Source organism: Manacus candei, unplaced genomic scaffold (genome assembly GCF_025592945.1).
Source record: "Manacus candei isolate 608988 ecotype Guabito, Panama unplaced genomic scaffold, ASM2559294v1 h1tg000139l, whole genome shotgun sequence".
Lineage (NCBI taxonomy): Eukaryota > Metazoa > Chordata > Aves > Passeriformes > Pipridae > Manacus > Manacus candei.
In genome coordinates, this window is record NW_026138187.1 from 1497478 (window position 1) to 1519022 (window position 21545).

Below are 21545 nucleotides of genomic sequence, written 5' to 3' on the forward strand. Positions count from 1 at the left end.
CCCAGCTCTGGAAGTCGGTGCAATCAGAGATCACAAAAGGAACCTGCATCCCTGACTCACACTTGAATTATTTTATATTAACATTTTACATTAATTAAAGTCACTGAACATCACTGAGGGTCCTGGTTATCAGCTGCAGGTGCCCCTTCCTCCTTCTGTATTCCTAGAAACCTGCTCTGGGTCATGGAAAGTCAGGGAAGGGCTTTTAAAACGTGGATTTAGCCCTTCCTAAGTTCACAAAGTAAACGTCTCCATGGTCAGGCTCTGCCCTTGATAAAAAAATAATCTCTAATAACCAAAGCTGTGACTTCCCCAGCACTCCTCAGATGCTGCCATCAGATAAACCCAGGCACTGGATCCAGAGGAAGTTGATCCTGATGTTTATTGTATAATAAGGAACAACCTTTATTGTGCAATAAAATCCCCTCCAAGGGCTGGGCTGGAATTATTGCAGCTGTTTTTGGCACGTGTATGGGAATGGGTTTGCTTGGAAAACTGGCTGGGAATCACAGGGACACTCAGGGGGCTGGGACCAGGGTGAGGGGCAGGAATTTCTGGGTTTAACCCATGACCTGCCATCTCACATTGACCCTTTCTTGGCACCTTGGTCACTTTAAACACAAACCCACTGTGAGAAACACCAGGTTCCAGGACACTCAGGGGGACAAAAATCTATGTAATTCTGATTTTAAAGGAGAGCAAGAGGCTTTTTCACAGCTGTGTCTGGCCTGGGTTTGGGGTGGTGGCCACGACACACCCCAGAGATGCTCCAGCTCCCAACACTCCTGAGGTTTCTGCTTTTCCCTCAGGCCACATGACAAAAGCACAAAGCAATTTCAAAGAGCTGGGTGAGGATCCCATAACAGGGCCTTCCAGCAACAGGAAACAGGGCTGCTCCTTCTTCACCCGCCTTGCCAGAGACCATGTGTGGTTTCTGCTGTTTACTCGCCCTCAAACCCACTGACAACAGGAACATTTGGCTTTTTTGGGAGCTGGTTCCAGCCTGCAGCCGTGTTTACAACGCAGAACATCATTAGGCTGAAATTCAGCAGTTTGGATTAAAAAGTTTCACTTCCAGGGAGATAAAAGCCTCCCCAGGAGGTGGGAGGTGTTTAGAAAATAACAATAAAAAGCTTTAAAGGTACCACAGTGGTTTTCAGTGAAGTCCATGGGAATTTAGCAGCAACTGTAATGAACAAAAATCAAATCAAGTGTTTGGAAAATCAGAAGTTTCAGCTCTAGCTGAGGGATCCTCATGGAAGAACTTCCCAGCCTGCAGTAACGACAAGGAGATGGGAGCTCTTGCTCACGGCCACGGGCAATTCCAGAAGTAATTCATGGGCCAAAGTCCCATTGCCAAAGCAGACTTTGCCTCCAAAGCCACCACCAAGCTTTGCAAAACTTTCCCCTACAGATATTCCTCACGTGGGCCCAATGGAGCAGGGATTGTACCCTGGAATGGAAGAGGCAAAGAGTGTCTTTACAGCACCCCAGTGATGAATAAAACATCGATAAACTGAGCTCCAGCCTTTGGTCAGGCAGGGAAAGGGAGTCACAGCCCCCCTGGCTGAGACAAGGGTGGTCACAGGGATGGGATATCTGGGATTGGGCTCTCCCAGACTCCAACTGCTGCTGGGATGCAGCTCTGAGTGCCTGGAGGAAGAGCAAAGGCACTTCAGATATCTGAGAGCCAGGAATGAATCTGTGCCACGGGAGAAAGCTGAGCTGGCAGATGGGAAAAAGTAGGTCTTAGAATCCTGGAATGGTTTGGGTGGGAAGGGACCTTAAAATTAATCCAATTCTACCCCCTGCCACGGGCAGGGACACCTTTCACAAGCCCAGGTTGCTCCAAGTCCTGTCCAACCTGGTCTTGGACACCCCCAGGGATGGGGCAACCACAGTCTTCCATATCTCTAAGCTAAATTTCCCCTTTTTCAGCTTGAACTTATTCCTCCTTGTCCTGTCACTGCAGTTCCTGATGGAGAGTCCTGTACTCTTGGACACAGCCTTGTGTTCATCCACCCGAGAGGAGCAGCACGAGGAACACCAACATCCCCTTTCTCACCACGTCCTCCCCACAAGCCTCAGCTCAACAGGGGGTTCAAGACCTCACCCTGCCCCAAACCTCTGCCCAGCCCAGGTCAGAGCTGGAGCACCCCAGGCTGGCCTGGCAACAGCCAAAGGGGGCTGCAAACCCCACCATGGTGCAGAGAGCACCAGGGTCCTCTCCACGGGCAACCAGAGCTTAACAGCCCCCCTGTGAGACTCCACTGGTGTCCCTTCACTCAAACCCTCCTGCACCCCATGTGTGTCCTCAGACACCCCTCAAATGTCTAATTTTACAGGCTGGGAATGCAGAACGTGCACATGAAAGCAGATACAGGCTGAAGGATCACTGGGAAGTGCCAGGGAAATCTGCCAGTTTGGGGCTGGGTTGAATTGTGAGCATTGCTAAAAGTCAGGCTGACCTATCACCGGATCTGGGGACAGGAAATACTGAAGAGAACTGAAAATCTCCAGATCCAATTGCAGAACTGGGTGTGAAGGTCAAGGCAGGGAGATAAGGAGATAAAACTGCCCTGACCCACAATTAATCTCCAGCTCATCCGCTGCTCTGAGCCGGCCACGGGCACACACATCCCATCCCATCCCCACCCAGGACAACACACAGGGCTTGGGAAGAGGAGCAGGGCTGGGAGGTGGCAACTCATTAACCTGCAGCAACAGCAGCACCTTTCCCACATCCACACCTCTGTGTTCCAACCACGGCTAATCAGCACATTCCCGGAGCGGGACTGACAAAGAGGAGACCTTTGGGCCACTGCATTCATGTTCTCTGCTCCTACCAGAGGCACCTCAACTCCACCAGCACACAGACAAATAGGAGGCTCTTCTTAAACCCATCACTCCGTGTGGAGCTGATCCAGTCCCTCAAAACTGACTCTGCCTTAGGAGTTTACACCTCACCCGGATCCCAGGCCAGGTCTAATTACACTCAGCACACAGCTCTGAGCCAGTAACTGCAGGAGACCCCACGAGAGTCACAAATCCATCACCTCAAGAATCTTTTTACTCCTCTCCTCTTTGGTTTCCACCAAAACCTTTCTGGTCTTGTCCCAACCCCCGTGACACGTGGCGGGAGTGAATCCTCCAGGAGCATTTGGCATCTTGCAGTAAAACCAGCAGGATAAGGCCAACATAAGCTTGTTATTGGCCAAGAGCAGAATCTGGGCCATCTGATGTTTGAGACTTATTAATTCAGCTGCAGCTGGTAAAAGCACAGTCCTAAAAAAAGTGTGAATTCCAATAACTGGCTCCTGACTAATCCGCTTGTGCTGCTTTCTGCTGCAGCGCAGTTAAATTAAATGGTGCTCGTTAGAAATCACCTTCCCCAGAAGTCTCATTAGCCAAATTAATATGGTGCACATTAACCCTTCCAAGAGACTGATTTTAACACCAGCCTGGGCTCCGGAACATCCCTCTAACCCTCTCAAAAGGCAGACCCAGCACCCGAAAAACAAGTTGCTGGCACAAAAGTGTCCACAGCAGAATCATCCCACACCACATCCCACGATAACTCCGAGTCCCTGGAATAAATACAGAATGTAAAGGAGACAGGGAACAAGCTCCCAGTTAAACACACAGTGAAATCTGAGGCAGAGAGGCAGAAATCTTCTGGAACAGCCACCTACAAGTCAAAGCTTAACCAAAAAGTGGGAAGATGCCCCAAGACTCGACACGCACACCTGGATATTGGAGCAGGTGCCAAAAACATCCCCTTTTTTTGGGTTACACTGACAGATCACTCATGTGATCATCTTCCCCCAGCCTAGGTAAAGAGGCTGAAACACAGCTGCCATTATTGCCACCAACCCCAAACCTTCTGTACAAGACTTCCAATGAGACTCAGAGGTTGGACCTTAACAGCACATGGAACACATTGCAAAAAACATAAATTTTAACTACAAACACCAACTTCTAGAAGAAACAGCATCTCCCGAGTCTCCCCTCCTCAATTCCTTCCCCTCATTACCAGACACAGCTACAGTTGCTCCCATTTACAACAAACAGCTTAATTTACATTATTACACCACCAGCATCCCACAAGCAGATCATTTGCCAAATCACTGGCTTGGCTTTTCCTTATCAACACACAGAGATCACAAACACTCTTCTGGGTTAAAGCAGTGTTAATTCAAGCAGTTCATGAATTCCAAATAACAGCTCCAGCTTGCCAAGCTGAGGACCCTTAATCTGGTCTACATGGCCCTGTTTGTTAACGGGACACCCCAAACAAACACAGAAGCACATCCAAGAATTGGCTCCATTGCTGCCGTTCCCAACGCAGGTGGAGCAGCACGTCGATGGAATAAAACACGTTAGTAAGAGTTAGTCAACTGGAGAATCAAGATCAAAAAAGAACAACAAACTTCTTTCACATTACAATTCAGTCCAACCTCTTCCACCCCCTTACCTGTTTCAGGGATTTACACAGCGCTTTGCCCCGGGAACAGGCACCTTGCAGAGCATCCGTAGGGTGGAAGGCACTGCATCCTAGCACAGATCCTGCACTATGACAGCACTAGGTTCGTTATCCACGGAAGTTAAAGTATGTCAAGGCAATCAGGGCAAAGTGCCACTCGAAGCGTCTTCATCGCACGTCACATTAACTGAACCCAAGCAACGCCACGAGAGGTTCTGAAGCCAACGATGCAACAGGGGCAGCTTCCTCTTGATGACGGTCCTCCAACACGCCCTGAAGTCTCCTGCAGCAAACGTGGAGTCGTGCTCCTGCTCGGGAACAGCTTCCACGGCCCAGGAGCCCCCGGCACAGGAGAACGTGGCACGGGATTTTCGGGATGCCTCCGATTTGTGCTGACCCCGGGAGGCGGCTGCAAGGGGACCCTGGGGCGTGAGCAGGGTACATGCACATCCGAGGCGTGCTGGCTTCAAAACCGGTCAAAATAAGGCACTGAGACACCAACTCAAAGGTTTAAATTACCGCCTCCAGCTCTCAGGAACTCTTCATCCATTCAGCACTAAACCCACAACTGCTGAAAAGCCCCTGGAGACAGAGGAGCGCCTCGTTTTATTAACAGCACTTAAAACACTCTTAAGGACTCATTTCTCTTTTCTTTTGGCAATTTTGGTGCAAAGGTGGCTTTTTTTTTTACGTGCAACATTCAAAGCAATCTCGAACCTGTTTTTTTTTTTCTTCCAAATTAAAAAAAAAAAAAACAACAAAAAACCAAAACCAACAACCAAGAATCAAAACTAAAGGCAAAACGCGTTGGGTGAACAAAGCAAATCGAGAAACTTAAAAATTCAGGAACTCCGGCTCTTCCAACCAGCGAAGCCCCAAGACTTGGCCACAGTTGTGAGACGCAGGGTGGTGCTTCCCTGCTCCTTGTGTGCCAGCAGCAGGACCGTTTCCCTGTCCCGGTGAGGAGTGAGGCAGCGAGTGACCCCCTTTTTCACCACAGACCAGGGGGGTCACAGCAAGGCAGTGAACTAGAATTCCTCCGCTTTGGCACAACAGGTCGGTCAACGCGAAAAGGTGTCGGTTTCTCTCCCCTGTTCTTGCTCAAAGCCCCACAACTATCAGCTCAGACACGGGGCAGCAGCAGCAGGGACCCCTCCGCTGCCGACACCGGGGCCAAACGTTTGTCGTCAATTCAACTCCCAGGCAGAAAAACCATTTTTCCTCAAAAGAAACAATTTATTTAGAATGAAACAAAATCAGCTCAACTGTGAGCGCATGTTTGAGTGACAGCTACTTTCAAGCTGTGTGAGCCATAAAAAGGGTATTCCTTTACTTTTTTTCCAGCAATCTTGTGTACACAGCACAAAGCAAAGAGGTCATTTTTTTTTTCCACTTAAAACACGGGCATTGGCATCACAATAGCAGATACACAACTTTTTTTTTTTTTTTAAAGCTGCCATTTTTAGTAAAATGCACAAATACTAAACAGATAAGCTTTCTTCCATCAGGAGGCCCATGGAAATTCCACATAAGCCACAGCTTCTCTTCCCAAAGGTCCATTTAGAGCTTGGTATCCCATGTCTTCTGCAGTCCACCAGATTTGCTTGCAGGAGGAAAGAAAACGTTATTTCAATACAAATGTTTACACCAGATTTGGGTTTTTTTTCCCCCTCCCTACATTATACAGATGAACATAAACAGCTACGAGGCCTTTCTGAATATTCTACTTGGATTTCAAAAAGCACCAATTCCACCCACGGGCACAAAACCTCGGAATGAAGTCGCCTTCCAGGGAGAGATGCAAAACAAGTAGTGCAGGGCTTCGTTTTGGACCAAGGTTAAACTAGGCTTACAGTACTGAGGATTACCCAACTTGCAGTAACAGTTGATGGGACACACTGAAACCATTAACCACGAGAAAAACCAACCCAATTACGGCTAATTGGGTTGACTTTCCTCCCAGGGTTATTTCCTGAAGGCAACTTATCACCAAAACCATGAAATGTAGTGTTGTTACACAGCTCTTCTGCCCTCGTTTGGCTGCGCCAACAGTAAAGGAAAGGTCAAATCAAAGACACACCCCATGGAACTGAAAATTGTTACTATTCAAGTCATATTTCTCAGCCATCGTTCGCACACAATCGGAACTGCAAGAAGTTGAATATTCAACGAACCATTCTCTGAACCAGCCGGGCTGTTTTAAGCCTGATGCAAAAATCACCTCGTCGTTCAGTCTATGAATCATTGGAATATCTGTCCTTCAATGCTACAAAGCGGGGGACAAAGGGGAAAGAACCCCAAAAGCTCGAGAGCCACACGGCATCATTTCTTCCCCTCCGGGCACACAGACTCCCCAGGAGTCCCTCAACACTGTTTCACTTAGAGCCAGGAATTACCATTTTCCAAGCCATTTTTCCCTGAGTCCTCAGAGTTTTTGAACCTGTCTTCACAATTTTGATTCACTCCTCCTCTCCCATTAACACTTGAGGCCTTTCACCTCAGTTGCCATCAACCAGAGGGTTCCCAAACCCGTGGAAGAAATTTCAGCTCATTCTCTGCTCTCCACAGGGGCCGAGAAAGTTGTCACCGAAATATTCCATCTTTAACATCCTCGTGGGAAAACAAAAGAGAGAAGGCAAGATTTGTCTGCCTGGCCCTTCTCTCTGCAATGCTGACAAGGATGTGTTGGTATTTCTGACACTAAAACCTCTGGATTGAGAGTAACCTTGGTGTTCCCACCACAGCAGCTCAGCAGGAGCAAACAAAGCAACTGGATGGAGGCCAAGGAAGTTGCGTAATGTTTCTAATTAAAAGAAGAAAAAAAAACCCAACGAACTAAAATCTCCAACAAAACTATGAGTCATTTGAGGTTCTTTCCCTAAAGCATAAAGCACAAGGGTGAAATGATTCAGGAAAAGGACATCCTTTCTCCAGGCTAATTCAACACACTAGTGAAATACAGGAACATCAGCTGCACACAATGTGGAGGAAAACCGAGCTCTCGCCAGAGCGACGAATGCCAGACACAAGGAGAGAGCAACAACTGCTACATCTACTTTGTTCTGCACACAGTGGTATCACCCACGGGCTTCTGAATGCTCAGCCCTGGCCAAGACAACTTCAGTGGACAGTTACTCCAATGGGGAATCCCTCAGACCAAGGAGGAAAGCACAGCCCATGCGGGATGGCAGCACTGGAATCCACTGCTGGCAGAGTGCTGCCAGTCAATTATTTGTCATAAGAACCCTCAAAGGGTGTTAAAATCCTTGCTTGCAAAACAGAGCAGCCACCACAAATAAACCAGATTTAAAGGAGATACTCCACGAAATAAGGAGCCAGAAAACCTGGAGTCAAACACATCCTCACCTGCTCCTTTTCACCCTCCACTGCAGCACAATTTGGCTCATAACAACCAGTGGCAGTTAAAACCATCAGGATTTTCCAAGAAAAAGTGGAAGAGCACCCAGGATGCTCTTCCCACACTGAGTTTGCCTTGACCAGCCACGCTGACCCCAAGTTTTATGGGCTTTTAAGCAGGTGCCTGCTATGCCTCAGCGGAACAAACGCTGCTCCCAGCGACTTCCAGTGTCCAACACAAACATTGGTGCTTTTTTTCCCCTGGTTTAGGGCAGATTTGAATTCCCAGAGGTTCAAGTTTCTTTCCTAGAAAACTCTGCAAATGATTCGTGTCGGATGCAATGAGAAAACCCCCTCTGAACACAAGTAGCACTTGAACAGAGTTGATCCCCTGCTGACACACAACAGACACCTGCTCCAACCAAAACATTCTTTGCATTAAGTGGTAAACACTCTGGATCTTCCAAAACACAGTGATTTGCATTTAAGGTGTCATTCCCCAGAATTCTCGTTGTTAATAGGAAGCTGAACAGCTGAATTCTGCCATCTCTTACATTCACCCTGAAGGACAACCCAGAACTCCTGAGTTGTACCCCTCAAATTTAAGAGCATTAAATGAGGCTTTTATCTTCTCACTTAGAAAGAAAAGTAGCTGTAAAACCAGAATCTCCTGCCACATTGGAATTCTTAGTTCTTGGGACACGGTGTCCACTCGCTCCAGGCAGATAAAGGAATCAAAGTGGCTCAGTAACAAAAATTTCTACTTTTGTGGCAGAAACTCAAGCAAGTTCAGTTACACCCATACAATACATTCAAGACATTTCCTCCTTCATCTCCTACTCACAACCTATTCCCCATTTTGAATGTGATCAAGTTGTACCACAAATCAACCCATCCCTGTATCCATCACCCAAGGAATCTACTGGAGCAGCGTTGCTTTTCCGTGGCCCAAATCCCTGAAAACATGGCTAAGTGCAAGATTACATTCTGGGGTTAAGTGCAAGATCACAATTTTGGGGCTTGTAAAGGGATACAGTCAGATTTACACTTCAGTTTAGAAGTTGCTGCAACATCCTTTTGGTTGTTAAACAGGGCACTGGGGATTTAGATCCCCTCAGGGATTTAAACCCCTTCTTCCCTCCTAAATGCCTGGATTACCAAAGTGGCTGAGACAGCTGAAGAAAAGTGCCCAATTACTGGGGAAAAATAAGAGAAAATTAACGATGTTCTTTGAAAAGAAAAAATAAAAAAAGCAGAACTGTTTCATCCTTGAATCACAGGAACAAGAGCTCAAACCTTGGCATCTCGGAGTATTTTTAATACTTCTCCAAGATGCTAAAACCATTTTCCTCCAGGTGCCTAGGAAATTATAAACCTCATGTAATGCCCACTGCACTGTACCTGAAGAGTCCCTAGCAGACAGCAGTTCCTTGCTATTAACAAAGAGGTAAAATGTTAATGAGAACTTTAATGTAATTAAATTATCCCAGAATTAAAAGCATCTCTGGAGAGAAGCACTTACTTACTCAGAGTTTGGAACCAGACCCCACTGTACCTGCAATTCTTGGAAAACACAAAAAAGGCAGTAAAACCAAAAACCCACAACAGAACTCAAGTTCTCCTTAAAGCACCTCCTTGTTTCCTGCACACAGGAGTGAGCACAACATTCCTGGTTTGTAACAAAGTTCCCAGCTTGTCACCAAACCTCCTCACTGCTACAAACCCAAAACATATGGGATACACCGGGAAATGGGGGGGTACACCTGGGAAAAAGCCCAGTTTCAGTGCATGCACCTGGGGGGTGGGGAGGGCTGGATGAGAAAGGAATTCCTTTCCCAAAAGGAGCTGTGTTCTGCTGTGTCACCGAGAGCAGGTGCTGCTCACCTGTAAAACATCAACCTTGATCCACTCGACCCAAAGGGGAAACCATTCCAGCTCCCAGGGGAAGGGATCCCCACGGCCCATACGGAATTTCAAAGGCTCAAAAAAGGGGCTGACACCAGTCTGTCACTAAACGTGTGGTTTTCCATTTCCAACGAGTGCTTTAAACCTGGTCTGTTGGGTTTGGAGCTCTGTCGGAGGACAAGCTCTTGGACTTGCTTTAAAAAACATGAAATGAAAAAAGGACACGAATCAAAATCAAGAAGACGGGAGTTTTTTCTTTTCCCCCTCCCTCCCCCTCCCCAGTTCTCGTTTTTCTTATTTTTTTTTTTTATTTTTTTTTGTAAATCAAAGCAGGCCTAGCCTCCCTGCTGTCCCCACTGATAGGGAATTCTCAAAATATCCTATTCACACTACGCCTAAACCAACCTCTCTGGCTTCTACCTTTATAGAAAAACGTAGTAACAGAAAATCAGGCTGGGAAAGTCACCTACAAACAAAGGTCTAATTAAAATAACAACAGGGCTGGCTAAGGCTGTATCCCATAGCACCTGGCACACGCTGGAGGGGCTGGGTGGAGGAGTAGGCAGGGTTGGGAACAGAACACGAGGGCCCTTAGGACGCCCCCCGGACAATGATCATGACCAGATAGTCATCCTCGGATTTGGCCAACGCCTTGGCCGTAGAGTCCAGGAACTGCTGGGAGAAGTCGCAGGGTGGGAAGGCGTGCAGCACCCCGCTGTTCTCCTTGTCTTTGTTCCCCCCCACGGGGAGGCTGATCACCCCTGCAGCCTGCTTTTGCTTTAGGTAGGACACCAGATTCCTGAGCGGCCTCTGCGTGGAGGTGGTGGCAGGCTCGGCGGCTCCGGCGGCCGCGCGGTTTTCCGCCGCGCCGGGCACGGCCAAGAGGATGGCGTAGCCATTGGGCCCCGCCACCTTGATGCGCCGGTTCACCTCGTCCAGCTTGGGCTGGTCCAGCCGGAGCCGCTGGGTGATCTTGAGCTGGGCCACCTTCCCCCCCGTGGCCCCCTCCACGAGGAGGCTGCTGGCGACACCGAGGTCCCCCTGGAGCAGGTGCATGTTGGACGGGAAGTTGCTGTTCTTCAGCAGGAGCATCCCCTGCCAGGCCAAGCACAGCTTGGGCGCCGCCCCAGCCTGCGCCGCCCCGTCCTGCTGCTGTTTTTGGGGAGGGGGTTTGAGGCGGGAGCCCCCCCCGCCTCCCTCGGCCGCCCGCTCATCCTTTTTGGCCGGGCTCTTGCCCTCCTGGGCGGCGGCACCGCCGCGGTGCTTCCGCTCGCGCTCCGCCGAGTTCTTGCGGTCGCGCTTCTCGTTCTGCCCCCGCTCCAGGCTGCCCCGGCGGGACTCCCGCACCGGGGACGGTCGCTCCAAGAGGAGCAGGCGGGACGAGCGCTCGGGGTCGCTGCTGTAGCGCTCCCGGCCCCCCAGGAGCTCGGGGCTGCGGTCCGGCGGGGAGCTGGTGGCCAGGCAGTGGCGCTTTCGGGAGGACGAGGAGCGCTCGCTGTCGGGGGAGCGGTCCAAGTGCCGGCCTCCGTCCTCCGCCAGCCTCCGCTTCCTGGGCTGATCCCGACTGCTACTGCCCAGCTCCCTCTCCCCGCGGTCCCGCTCCAAGGACCACCCGTCCCGGCGGCGCTCCAGGCTTTCCAGTGGGTCGTAGGCAGCCGCCCGGTTACTCCTGTCCCGCACAGGGGGCGGCGGGGGCACCCACTCTGTCTCGGGGTAAAGGTCTCTGTCGCGGTCTCTATAAAGCAACGGTGGCGTCCTGTCCCGGGCCCCCCGCAGAGGGTCGGGGGGAGCTCCCCGGTGAGCCCCAAAAGCAGCCGCCTCTGCCACGAGCTCGTAGTGAGCCGGGGGCGGCAGGGGCAGGGGCTGCAGGTAGGGCTGCTGGTACCGGTGCTCGGTGTCGGCAAAGTCCACGCGGAGCCGGCGGTCCGGGCCCCCCAGAGGGAAGCCCCTCATGTGTGTGCAGGCCGCCTGTGCCGCGTCCAGGCTTTCGTACTGGATGTAGGCCCAGGAATCCCCTTTGCGGTAGTCGATGGTGCGGATGGTACCAAAGCGGTCAAACTCCCGGGCCAGGGCGGCCAAGGGCACCCAGGGCCCCAGGCCGCCCACCCAGAGCCGGGTGGTGGGGGTGGCTTTGCCGTACCCGATCTTGATGGGGTTGCGCAGCAGCACCTTCCCCGACATGGCCAGCTTGGCCCGGTGCGCCATGTCCAGGTTCTCGAACTTCAGGAACCCGTAGGTGCTGGTCTGCCCGCGGCCCGGCCTCTTGATGTCCACCTCGGTGATGACCCCAAAACGGTCGAACGCCCGCCTCAGGTCCGACTCGCTCACGGTGATGTCCAGGTTGCCCAGGAACAAGGTGCGGTTGGCCCTCTGGTCATCCTCGGGGCTGATCTCCTCCTCGCCGGCCGCTCCGGCACCACCTCCTCCTCCCGCTCCTCCTCCTCCGCGGAAGCCCCCGGCCGCCGCCACGCCGGCCACCCTCTCCAGCCCGTAGGCGGGCCGCACCCGCGCCTCGTAGAACCCGCCGTAGTCCCGCTCCCTCTCCAGCTCCCGCGGCAGCGGCGGCGGCGGAGGCGGCAGCCGGCCCAGGGCGAGCTGCTGCAGCCGGTAGTCCCGGTATCCCAGCGCTCCGCCGCTGCCCGCGGGTGACAGCGCCCGCTGCGCGGCCCCGGCCGGCGGGTGCCGCACGGCCGCCGCCACGGCCCCGACCGCCGCCGCCGCCCCGTACGGAGACTCCTTGTCCAGCAGCGCCGGGGAGCGGCTGCTGCGCCGGCGGCCGCTGCCGCCGCCGACATAGACGGCCTCGATCTTCAGCGGGCGGTCGTAGAGCACCAGGCGGCCGCGCGCGTGTTTGGCCGCCCGCGCGTCCTCGGGCCGGCGGAAGTTCACGAAGGCCACGCGCTCGTCGGCGCCGGAGCCGGAGCCGGGCGGGAGGCGGCTGATCTTCACGCTCACGTCGCCGAACCGCTTGAACTCGTGGAACAGCCCGTCCTCCACCGCCTCGTCGCTGAGCGCCGAGCCCAGCTCGCTGATCTTCAGCGTCTTGTACTCGCCCGGCTCCGAGGAGGAGGAGGCGGCGGCCGCCCGCGATTCTCCGCTGCCGCGGCTGCTGCTGCTCCGCGACGCCTCCGCGGCTTTCCCGCTGTAGCCGTGCCGGCCCCCTCCGCTCGCGGCCGCGCCGCTCTCGTACTCGCGGCTGCCGGCGCGGCCCTTGTCCGTGTGGGCGCCGCGCCGGCCGCTCCCGCTGTTGCTCTCGCCGGACGCCGCCGCTTTCCCGCCGTTGGAGCCGCCGCCGCCGCTGCCGGAGGAGCCGCTGGGCTTTTTGGAGCCGCGGGAGGAGGAGGAGGAGGATGCCGAGTCCTCGCCGCCCCGGGAGCGCTTGGCCTTGGCGGGCGAGCGCTCCTTGCCCTTCATGGCGGCGGCGGCCGCGCTCCCGCCGGGCCCTCCCGCCCGCCCCGCTCACGCACCCGCCGCCATCTTGGGAGCCGCGCCGGCAGCGCGCGCCACCGCCCCCCCACCCCCCGGCTCCCATTGGCTGCCCGGGGCGGTGCCCGCGCCCATTGGCCGCCTGCGCGGGGAGGTGCCGCCCACCGCCCGGCGCTCCGCGTTCCCATTGGCTTGTCATACTGTCAGTCCGCCCGCCTGCCCCCAGGGAGGGGCGGGGAGAGCAGCAGCCCGCTCATTGATCAGTTAGAAAGGGCGCGGCGTTCTGATTGGGCGGCCCGGTTTGTCAATCGTGGCGGTTCAACCACGGGAGGATTTTCGCTGCTCGTCGGCCACTGGGAGGAACTTATGTCCGCCTTCTGATTGGCTACCTTACCTGCCAGCTATTATCGCCCCGCCCCGCCCTCCTCCATTGGCCCCCTCGCTCAGACGCGGGTTCCCAACGTCCCTCCGGAATTCTCGCGAGCCTCTCTTTCCCCGCCCCCTCCCCTCATTGGTCACCACTCGCCGTCGCTGTGCCTCTCTGATTGGCTGAGCCTTACGCCGCTCAGGGAGAAGCGCGCGCTTCCGCGCGACCCCACCCTCAGGTCCCCATTGGACGAGAAAATCTCCTCAGCCACCTGATTGGGTGCAGCGGAGATCAGTCACGTTTGCGCCGGCTCTCATTGGTGGCGGCGGGGAGGGGGGTGGTTCCCCGGCGGGGCTCGCGGCGCGGCCGCCGCTGAGGGCTCAGAGCGCGCCGGGCGGCGGCGCGAGGCGGGGCGGGGCACTGTGTTCCCCGTGAGTCCCTTCAGACCCCACCAACAAACCCGCTGGGGTGGGAAGGGGGGAGCTCGGCTACAGTCGGTGCTTTTTCCGCCCTCTCACTGTTTCCTTGTACACATCCGCCCCAGAGAATACAGGGAAGCGCTCCCGGCGCGGCTGTGGGAGCCCGCAGGGCTCTGGGACTTCCCTGCCCTGCCCTGCTCTGCCCGCTGAGGGACCTTGAGGAGCTGCAGGGCCCTGATCTGCCTCGAAGTCTCCGAACCACTGCCAATATTACCTACTTAAAGCTTCAGAAAAACAGCGTTATGCCGATCTATTTCATCTTTCCTCGGAGAGCTGGAGCTCGGCTCAGTGGCCTGGGGAGGGGAAGAGCTTTGGGTTGGGCCTGAGGGGAAGGTTCAGAGCCACTTCAGCCTCTGGGTCAGGGAAAACACATTCCCGTGGGGCAGGAATGGCTCTAATCCCTGTGTTTTGTGAGGCTCCCAATCCTGCTCTAATCCCTGTGTTTTGTGAGGATCCCAATCCCGCTCTAATCCGTATATTTTGTGAGGTTCCCACTGCCATATGGTGCCCTGGGCTCTTCCTCCTCTTTCCCCCTCTCTACTCTGCCTGAGGGAGTTGTAGAAGGGTTCAAAGGGTGACAAAGCTCTGGCAGGGCTGGATTTCCCCATCCCTGCTGGAAGTGCTGCCCCTGCATCCCAAAATCATTCCCCTAAACCCTAATTCCTTCTCAAAACCCCCCTAATTTCAACACCCAGACTCCAATCCCACCTCTCCACCCCTAATTTTACCCAACCAAACCCCAATTTCATCCCCCAAACCCTAATTTCACCCCTCCCGGCCCCCCCCTCCTGTCAGGGAGTTGCAGAGCCAGAGGGTCCCCCCTGAGCCTCCTTTTCTCCAGGCTGAGCCCCCCCAGCTCCCTCAGCTGCTCCTGGTGCTCCAGACCCTTCCCAGCTCCCTCAGCTGCTCCTGGTGCTCCAGACCCTTCCCAGCTCCCTCAGCCATTCCTGCTGCTCCAGACCCTTCCGCAGCTCCGTTCCCTTCCCAGGACACATTCCAGCCCCTCAATGCCTTTCTTGGCAGCAGGGCCCCAAACTGGCCCCAGGATTTGAGGTGTGACCCCACCAGTGCCCAGCACAGGGAACAGACACTGCCCTGCTCCTGCTGGACACACCATGGCTGGGCAATCCAGGTGCCCTTGGCCCCTTGCCCACCTGAGCACACCCGTGCCCACAGTCAGCCGCTGTCACCAGCACCCTTCAGGTCCTTTCCCAGCATTCCAGCCCCTCTCCCCCCACCTGGAGCATTCCATGGGGTTGTGGTGACGCAAGGGCCTCGTTGTCCCTCACACTGTTGACCTTGGCCATGGATCCAGCCTGTCCAGATCCCTCTGCAGAGCTTCCTGTCCTCCAGCAGATCCACATCCCACCCAATTTGAACTGCCTGAGGGTGCCCTCAATCCCCTCATCCAGATCATCAGTAAGGATGTTAAACAGGACCAGCCCTAAAACCAAGCCCTGAGGAACCCCAGTAGTGACTGTGTAGAACCACAGAATTCCAAGCTGGTTGGAAGGGACCTTGAAGCTCATCCAGCCCCACTGGCTGCCACGGGCAGGGACACCTCCCACTGTCCCAGATTGCTCCAAGCCCTGTCCAGCCTGGACTTGGACACTTCCAGGGATGGGGCAGCCACAGCTTCTCTGGGAATTCCATCCCAGCCCCTCGTTGCCCTAACAGGGAGGAATTCCTTCCCAATATCCCATCTAACCCTGCTCTCTGGCAGTGGGAAGCCATTCCCCCTTGTCCTTTCCTTTCAGGCCTTGGCCAAAGTTCCTCTCCAGCTCTCTGGAGCCCTTTAGGCATTGGAAGGGCTCCAGGTTCTCCCTGGAGCCTTCTCTTCTCCAGGTGAACATTCCCAGCTTTCCCAGCCTGGCTCCAGAGCAGAGGGGCTCAGGTCCCATCATCACCTCTGTGGCCTCCCCAGGACTTGCTCGAGCCACTTCCCAGGGAGACACAGCTGAAGGATAAAGCTTAGGCATTACCATATCCCCCTGGAAAAGTTCTTACTCTGTCAAGATGGTACCATTTTCCAGCAATACCTCACTTCAAGAGCTGCTGGAAAGGTTTCTGGAGGGCGGGTTGGAGTTGATGGAGGAATGAAACCTAGCACACAGAGGGTTTTAGAGAGCAAATGTCCCAGTTTACAATAAAAAGGCATCACTTCAGTCTGGATCAGATGCCCCCACATCCCATGCAGAGACCTCTCCCCTCTCTGCCAGCTCCTCTCCTGCGTGTCCCAGTGTGTCTATAGGATCATGGAATGATTTGGGTTGGAGGGACCTTAAATCTCATCTCATTCCACCCCCTGCCATGGGCAGGTACACCTTCCACTATCCCAGGTTGCCCAGAGGAGCTGAGGAATTAATCCTCAAACAGGTGAGGGAAAACTGGGGGAAAACCTATTTTGCCATATTTCAGCTTCATCCTTGAGGTTCCACATGGTAAAACCTGGCACAGCTCCACTGGCTGGAGAAGAAATCCATCACCAAGGTCCTCTCTTCAGGTGCCTGGGCTTGGGAGAGAAAGACAGGGATTAAAATTCCTCAACTGATGAGTCATGGAGCAAAAGACACCTTGGAGGATCACTGGGCCACATCACCCTCCTGACAGACATTTAATCTGATTTCAGGCCTCCTGGTCCTCTCCTTCCAAGGGGAGGCTCTTCTCCTCTGGGATTTTTCCACCTCTGCATCAACTGCTGCTGATTTGGATCTCTGTGCATCTCTGGTGTGTTTTGGAGGAGGTTTGGCACTGGGAGAAGGCATCACAGCGTTGGGAAGGAGCTCTGGAAAGGATCAGGCTCTGTCAGGCCATGAAAAACCATCCGGCTCAGGCAGGAATGTCCCCCTGGGCCCAGGCTGGATAAGGAGCTGTGCTCTGCTCTGCCTGTGCTTAGATATAAGTGTATGAATAATTCAGGTGCCAGATGGCCCTGGAGCCCCTGGCCTAGATCTAAACATCTAATTACATCTGGTGTCCATGGGATTGGGCAGCCACGTCCCTCTGTGGAGCCAGGCTCATCCCGCAGGATACCGGGCTGTTGCAGAACCACAGAAATTTGCTGTTTGCCTGCAAAAACCCACATTTTCTTGGAGTTTAACTGTGCATTTTACTTTGCAAACCTGGTTGGAGTGGATGGTGGAGGAGCAGGTCAGTCTGATGGAGGAGCAAAGGGCTCCTGGCAGGATACAGAGCTCCCACTCCAACCCTGCTGATCCAGGCGGACTCGTGAGCACCTCGGCTGGGGAGGCATCTGCTTGTTTGCAGTTTTGCATTCAGAAGAGCTGCCTTTCTTCCAGGAGATGTGCTCAGATCCCAGCTGGCTCTTGGAGACGTGGAAATCCATTAGCTCCACTTAGGCGAGGCCACAAGGGCCCTCCCGGGAGCGGAGCTGCCGCGTCCTCCGACCCGGAGAGGAGGCGAAGCTTCCCCCCGGCGCGGCGGCTGCGATCCCCGGCGATCCCTGCAGGTCAGACCTCGCCCGGGCCAGCAGCAAATAGGCTGGAGAACATGCCCCCTGCGGGATGCCGGGGAGGTTTGGCAGCAAACAGCTCCCAGCACCTCGAGGAAAGCCGGGAGGGAGCGGATTTCTCCGTGCAGTGTCCGGCTGCACGGGATGGGGACTGCAATATCCCTGTGCCTCTGCTGGAACCAACCTCTCCTGAAACCAGGCTCATGTTATCCATGTGCAGCGCTGCTCAGCGCCGTCCCCGAGGGCACTGGGGACACTTTGGGGACAGCTTTGGGCCCTCGGCCAGGGTGGTGACATCCTGGCGGAGCATCCTCCCCACCGGCGGCCCAGACTCCCCGGGGCTGCCCAGCCCATGGCCCTGGGGACCCCGGGGCTCTGCCAGCGGGCAGGGAGGAGCGAGGAAGAGCAGGACAAGGAAGAGCAGCCCCTCTCCGTCCCGTTGCCGGCAGAGGGCAACGGCAGCCCGTGAATTACCGGGTCTGCTCCGGCCCCGCTGCCGCAGCCCAGCCCGAGCCCCTCTGACCCGGCTCCTCACCCCCCTCCGCTCCCATTTCTTCTCCGTTTCATCTCTTTCCCTCCGGTGCGTGGGGAGCGCTCGAGTTTAATAAGTAATGAAGGAATTTATGGAGCCATTAGTGTGGTAATTGTTTGCTTTCCACCTAATATTCAGAGATTAATGGAGAAGGAAGAAGAAACCCTCAAAGTACAGAAAGAATTAAGGCAGGATCAGGGATCCGGGATCACATTGCAGGGCCACGTCCTTCCCAAAGCACTGTGTCCTGAGGAGAGCTGGTGCATGGACCTGGATCTATAATTACAGAGATCTGGGCACCCAGGGACCTCCCAGCCCTTGGCTCCCCGGGACTCACTGGGAATGATCCCACTCAGGACAGTGATGCCTGTACAGGGTGGAGCCACCTGATTTTGGGTGCCCACTTCTGGTTCCTCCTGGCAGGAGGCTCCTCCAGGGATGCAGCCCAAGGAATCCAAGAGGAGCTCTGGGAAGCTCTAGACATCCATGAGCTCCAGGTGGTTTGGCTCTGTTCTGTCTCCGGTCCATCTGCCCCCTGCAAGCTGCTGCCTTTGCCTTCCAAACTCTACCTGTGCTCAGAGGAGCCCAAATTCACAACCTGCTCCCTCAGAGACCCTTCCACCGGAATCTGGTCCATCCCCACTCCCTGCCTCGGTTCCTCTCCCTGCTGAGGAGGAGCAGAGGGACCCAGGAGGACTCAGCCCGTCTGTGCTCCTGCCATGATCCCGATCCCGATCCCGATCCCGATCCTGGCAGGCGCCTTTAAACGCTGGAGCCATTTCCATGTCACCACAGGACGGTGACACAGCCGGGAATGACGGACGAGCTGGGATTTGCTGGGCAGACACCAAACAGGTGGCAGCTCCAGAAGGGGGACATCACATAACCACAGGTCCCAAAAATGCCCCAAACACCCAAACTTCATCCCAGCCAGGGCTCTTGGCTGCCTTTGGCGAAGGATTCTCCTTGGATAGGGAGAGGGAGGGGGTATGGGGGAGACGCCCCCAGCCCTGCTCTGGGCTGTAACGTCAGCACCGACTGTGCCGTGTCTGCAGCACGGGTGGCACTTGCTCCGGGAGGGAGAGGCTGTGCCAGGGCTGCTCTGGGGAGCCAGACGGGGACAGCGGCACCGGCTCCCGGCACTGGGACCCGCGCCCCTCCCGGTGTCCCAGCGGGAAGCAAAGCAAGGACACAGCCTGTGGCAAAAGACGTTTTTCCAGACGGCTGGAAGGGAGAAGCTGGACAGCAGCCTGTGGAGCGTCCAGTGCTTACACAGGGGGACAAAGGAGATGCCCCCAGGAGATTCTCCATGTGCCACGTGGCTCCCTGGAATCTCGTGCCTCTCTTCCACACCTCCAAGGATAGTCCCCTGTAGTGTTCAGGGTGGTGTGTGTCCCATCCCAGCTCTTCCCTGTGACAGACTCCAGCTATGGTGTCATGTAGAACAGCACATCCTCCCCTGTCCCTGTTCCCATCCCTGTCCCCATCCCCATCCCCATCCCCATCCCTGTCCCTGTCCCCGTCCCCGTCCCCGTCCCTGTCCCTGTCCCTGTCCCTGTCCCTGTCCCTGTCCCTGTCCCTGTCCCTGTCCCTGTCCCCGTCCCTGTCCCTGTCCCTGTCCCCGTCCCTGTCCCTGCAGCCGCAGAGAACACATGGAATCTTCCTGACATCTTCCCTCCTCTCCAACAGCTTCCCAAGTGACAAAGGTGTTGTGCTGAAATGCATCACCCCATGGGGCTGCTGAGGAGCCCAGACAGAGCCTGGAATTCCTCAGCTCATCCTGACCACAAAACTCTGGGATTTTCCCACCCCATGCACAGGCAGCCCTGAAACAGTTTCTCTTCCCTTTCACCCCTGAACAATTTCCCAGCTCCTCCTGAGCAGCTCCAGTGCCTCAGTGTCCCCATGCTGTAGGTTTTCGGAGAAGGATTTTTCCACACATTCAGATGGATGATGCCCCCACCAAGCCCCAGCACATCCCACCTCGGATGTGCTCCAGCACAGATTCATCATGTCTTTATGTCACCAGTGGGAGGGAAAAAATGGCAATTAAAATAAATCAGAGGCTGGCAGCTCCATTTGTCATCTGGAGGGGAACAATTCCCGCCTGGATGGGGTGGGAACTCAGGCAGGAGACAATCAATAAAGCCCTCAGGTCTGTAAGGAGACACCCCCCAACCTTCAGCCGGGGCCCCAAAGTCAAAATCTTGCCTGACTTTGCCTCAGAGCAACTGCTGGACCTGGGGAAGGAATGTGTGAGTTGAATTCCCTCAACATCTTGGGTTTCCAACCTCTGGGCAAGGCTGTGCTGCTCAAGGAGAGCCTTCTCCAGGTGTAATGGGATCCTCCAGGAGTCATGAATAATTCCTGGGGCTGGCTGGTGGTGCAGCTCCTGGGGCAGACCTGGGCAGTGAGGGCTGCTCTCCACCTGGGGTTTTTAGCCCAGGATGCTCCAAAGAACAAGGAAATCATCTCATTTCTAATGGGAGCTGGGAAACACTTTGGGATCTCAGTCCCAACACAGCAGCTGGTGCAAGGGGCAGAGTGTGACTCCTGGTGCTTCACGCCCACCAAGCTTCGTCCCCATGGTGGCTTCACACTCTTCCTCCCAGGGGACCATACCTGCCACTCATGTCTCCTCATGGGCATTGTGTTATGGATTTAATTCCATGCCTTTCCATCCCTCTAGCTGGTCCATCAGCAGGTCACTTCCAGAAGGACTGGAAGTGCAATGACTCCTCGTCCAGTTCCAGCCTTCCTGAGGACAAGGACCCAAGACAGGCTGTCCTTATCCAGGCAGAGGCACCAGCACAGGCAACTCCCAAAGAAGGAAAACCATGAAGGATGGGATGGTGGCACCACAAGCATGCCTGAGGAAGATTGGTGGGAGCCCACAGGGTCTCCACAGGTTGGATTCCAGCCCTATTTCATCAGCAGGACATCTGGATTTGGCTGCTGGTAGATCCTCGTGGGAAAGGACCTTATTTTAGAGACCCAGAATGCTCAAAACGTGGCTCTGTGCAGTGTGGGGGCAGTTCATGGGCACGGGAGGGTGGCTGAGAACAACCCTGGGGCCTCCTCCTGCCCTGGGATCTCCCTCATCTTCCTGCCACCTCCATGCCTCCTCCTTCCCCTCTGAGCTGGGACAGATCCCACGGGTCTTTATCCAAACCCTCTCTGTACATTTGGTGCCTGGAGCTCCCTCAGCCATGGACTATGCATTCTTGTTAAACAGATATTTAAGGCAGTCGTGGGGATATTTTTAAATGACCCCTGAAGCTATTTCTGCTTAATTTCCCTCACTTTTCCTCTGTGTCTCTCCCTGATCTTCTCCTCCAAAGAGGACAAGAGCTCATTTTCATCTCTCCTGTCTGGGAGATGGGGTGCCTGGCTGGCTGAAGACAAAAAGCAGCCCAAAAAAGAGCACACAGGGCTGAGCAAGAATAGCAACAGGGCTGGCCCAGGGCAGAGCACAGCAAGGTCCAGGTGCAGGGTGCTGCCATCCCCAGCCAAGAGCATCCAGG

At 54.9% G+C, this 21545-nt stretch overlaps 1 protein-coding gene and 1 long non-coding RNA gene across 2 annotated transcripts in view; both read right to left on the bottom strand.

Annotated features, from left to right (window-relative positions):
- LOC127462789 (uncharacterized) overlaps positions 1–13661 on the bottom strand; it is a 17974-nt gene extending 4313 nt beyond the window's left edge. Inside the window, exons 1-2 of the long non-coding RNA XR_007900555.1 lie at positions 13566–13661; positions 4475–6086 (exon numbers count right to left, since the gene is read on the bottom strand). This is a non-coding gene — a long non-coding RNA (uncharacterized LOC127462789). The remainder of the gene's footprint in view (positions 1–4474; positions 6087–13565) is intronic.
- On the bottom strand, positions 9883–13521 carry RBM15 (RNA binding motif protein 15). Its single transcript, XM_051771658.1, has 2 exons — positions 10273–13521; positions 9883–9939 (listed from the first exon to the last, which is right to left on the bottom strand). The coding sequence occupies exon 1, from the start codon at positions 13157–13159 to the stop codon at positions 10337–10339; it is 2823 nt and encodes a 940-aa protein (XP_051627618.1). The 5' UTR covers positions 13160–13521; the 3' UTR covers positions 9883–9939; positions 10273–10336.
- Positions 13662–21545: the final 7884 nt, after the last annotated feature.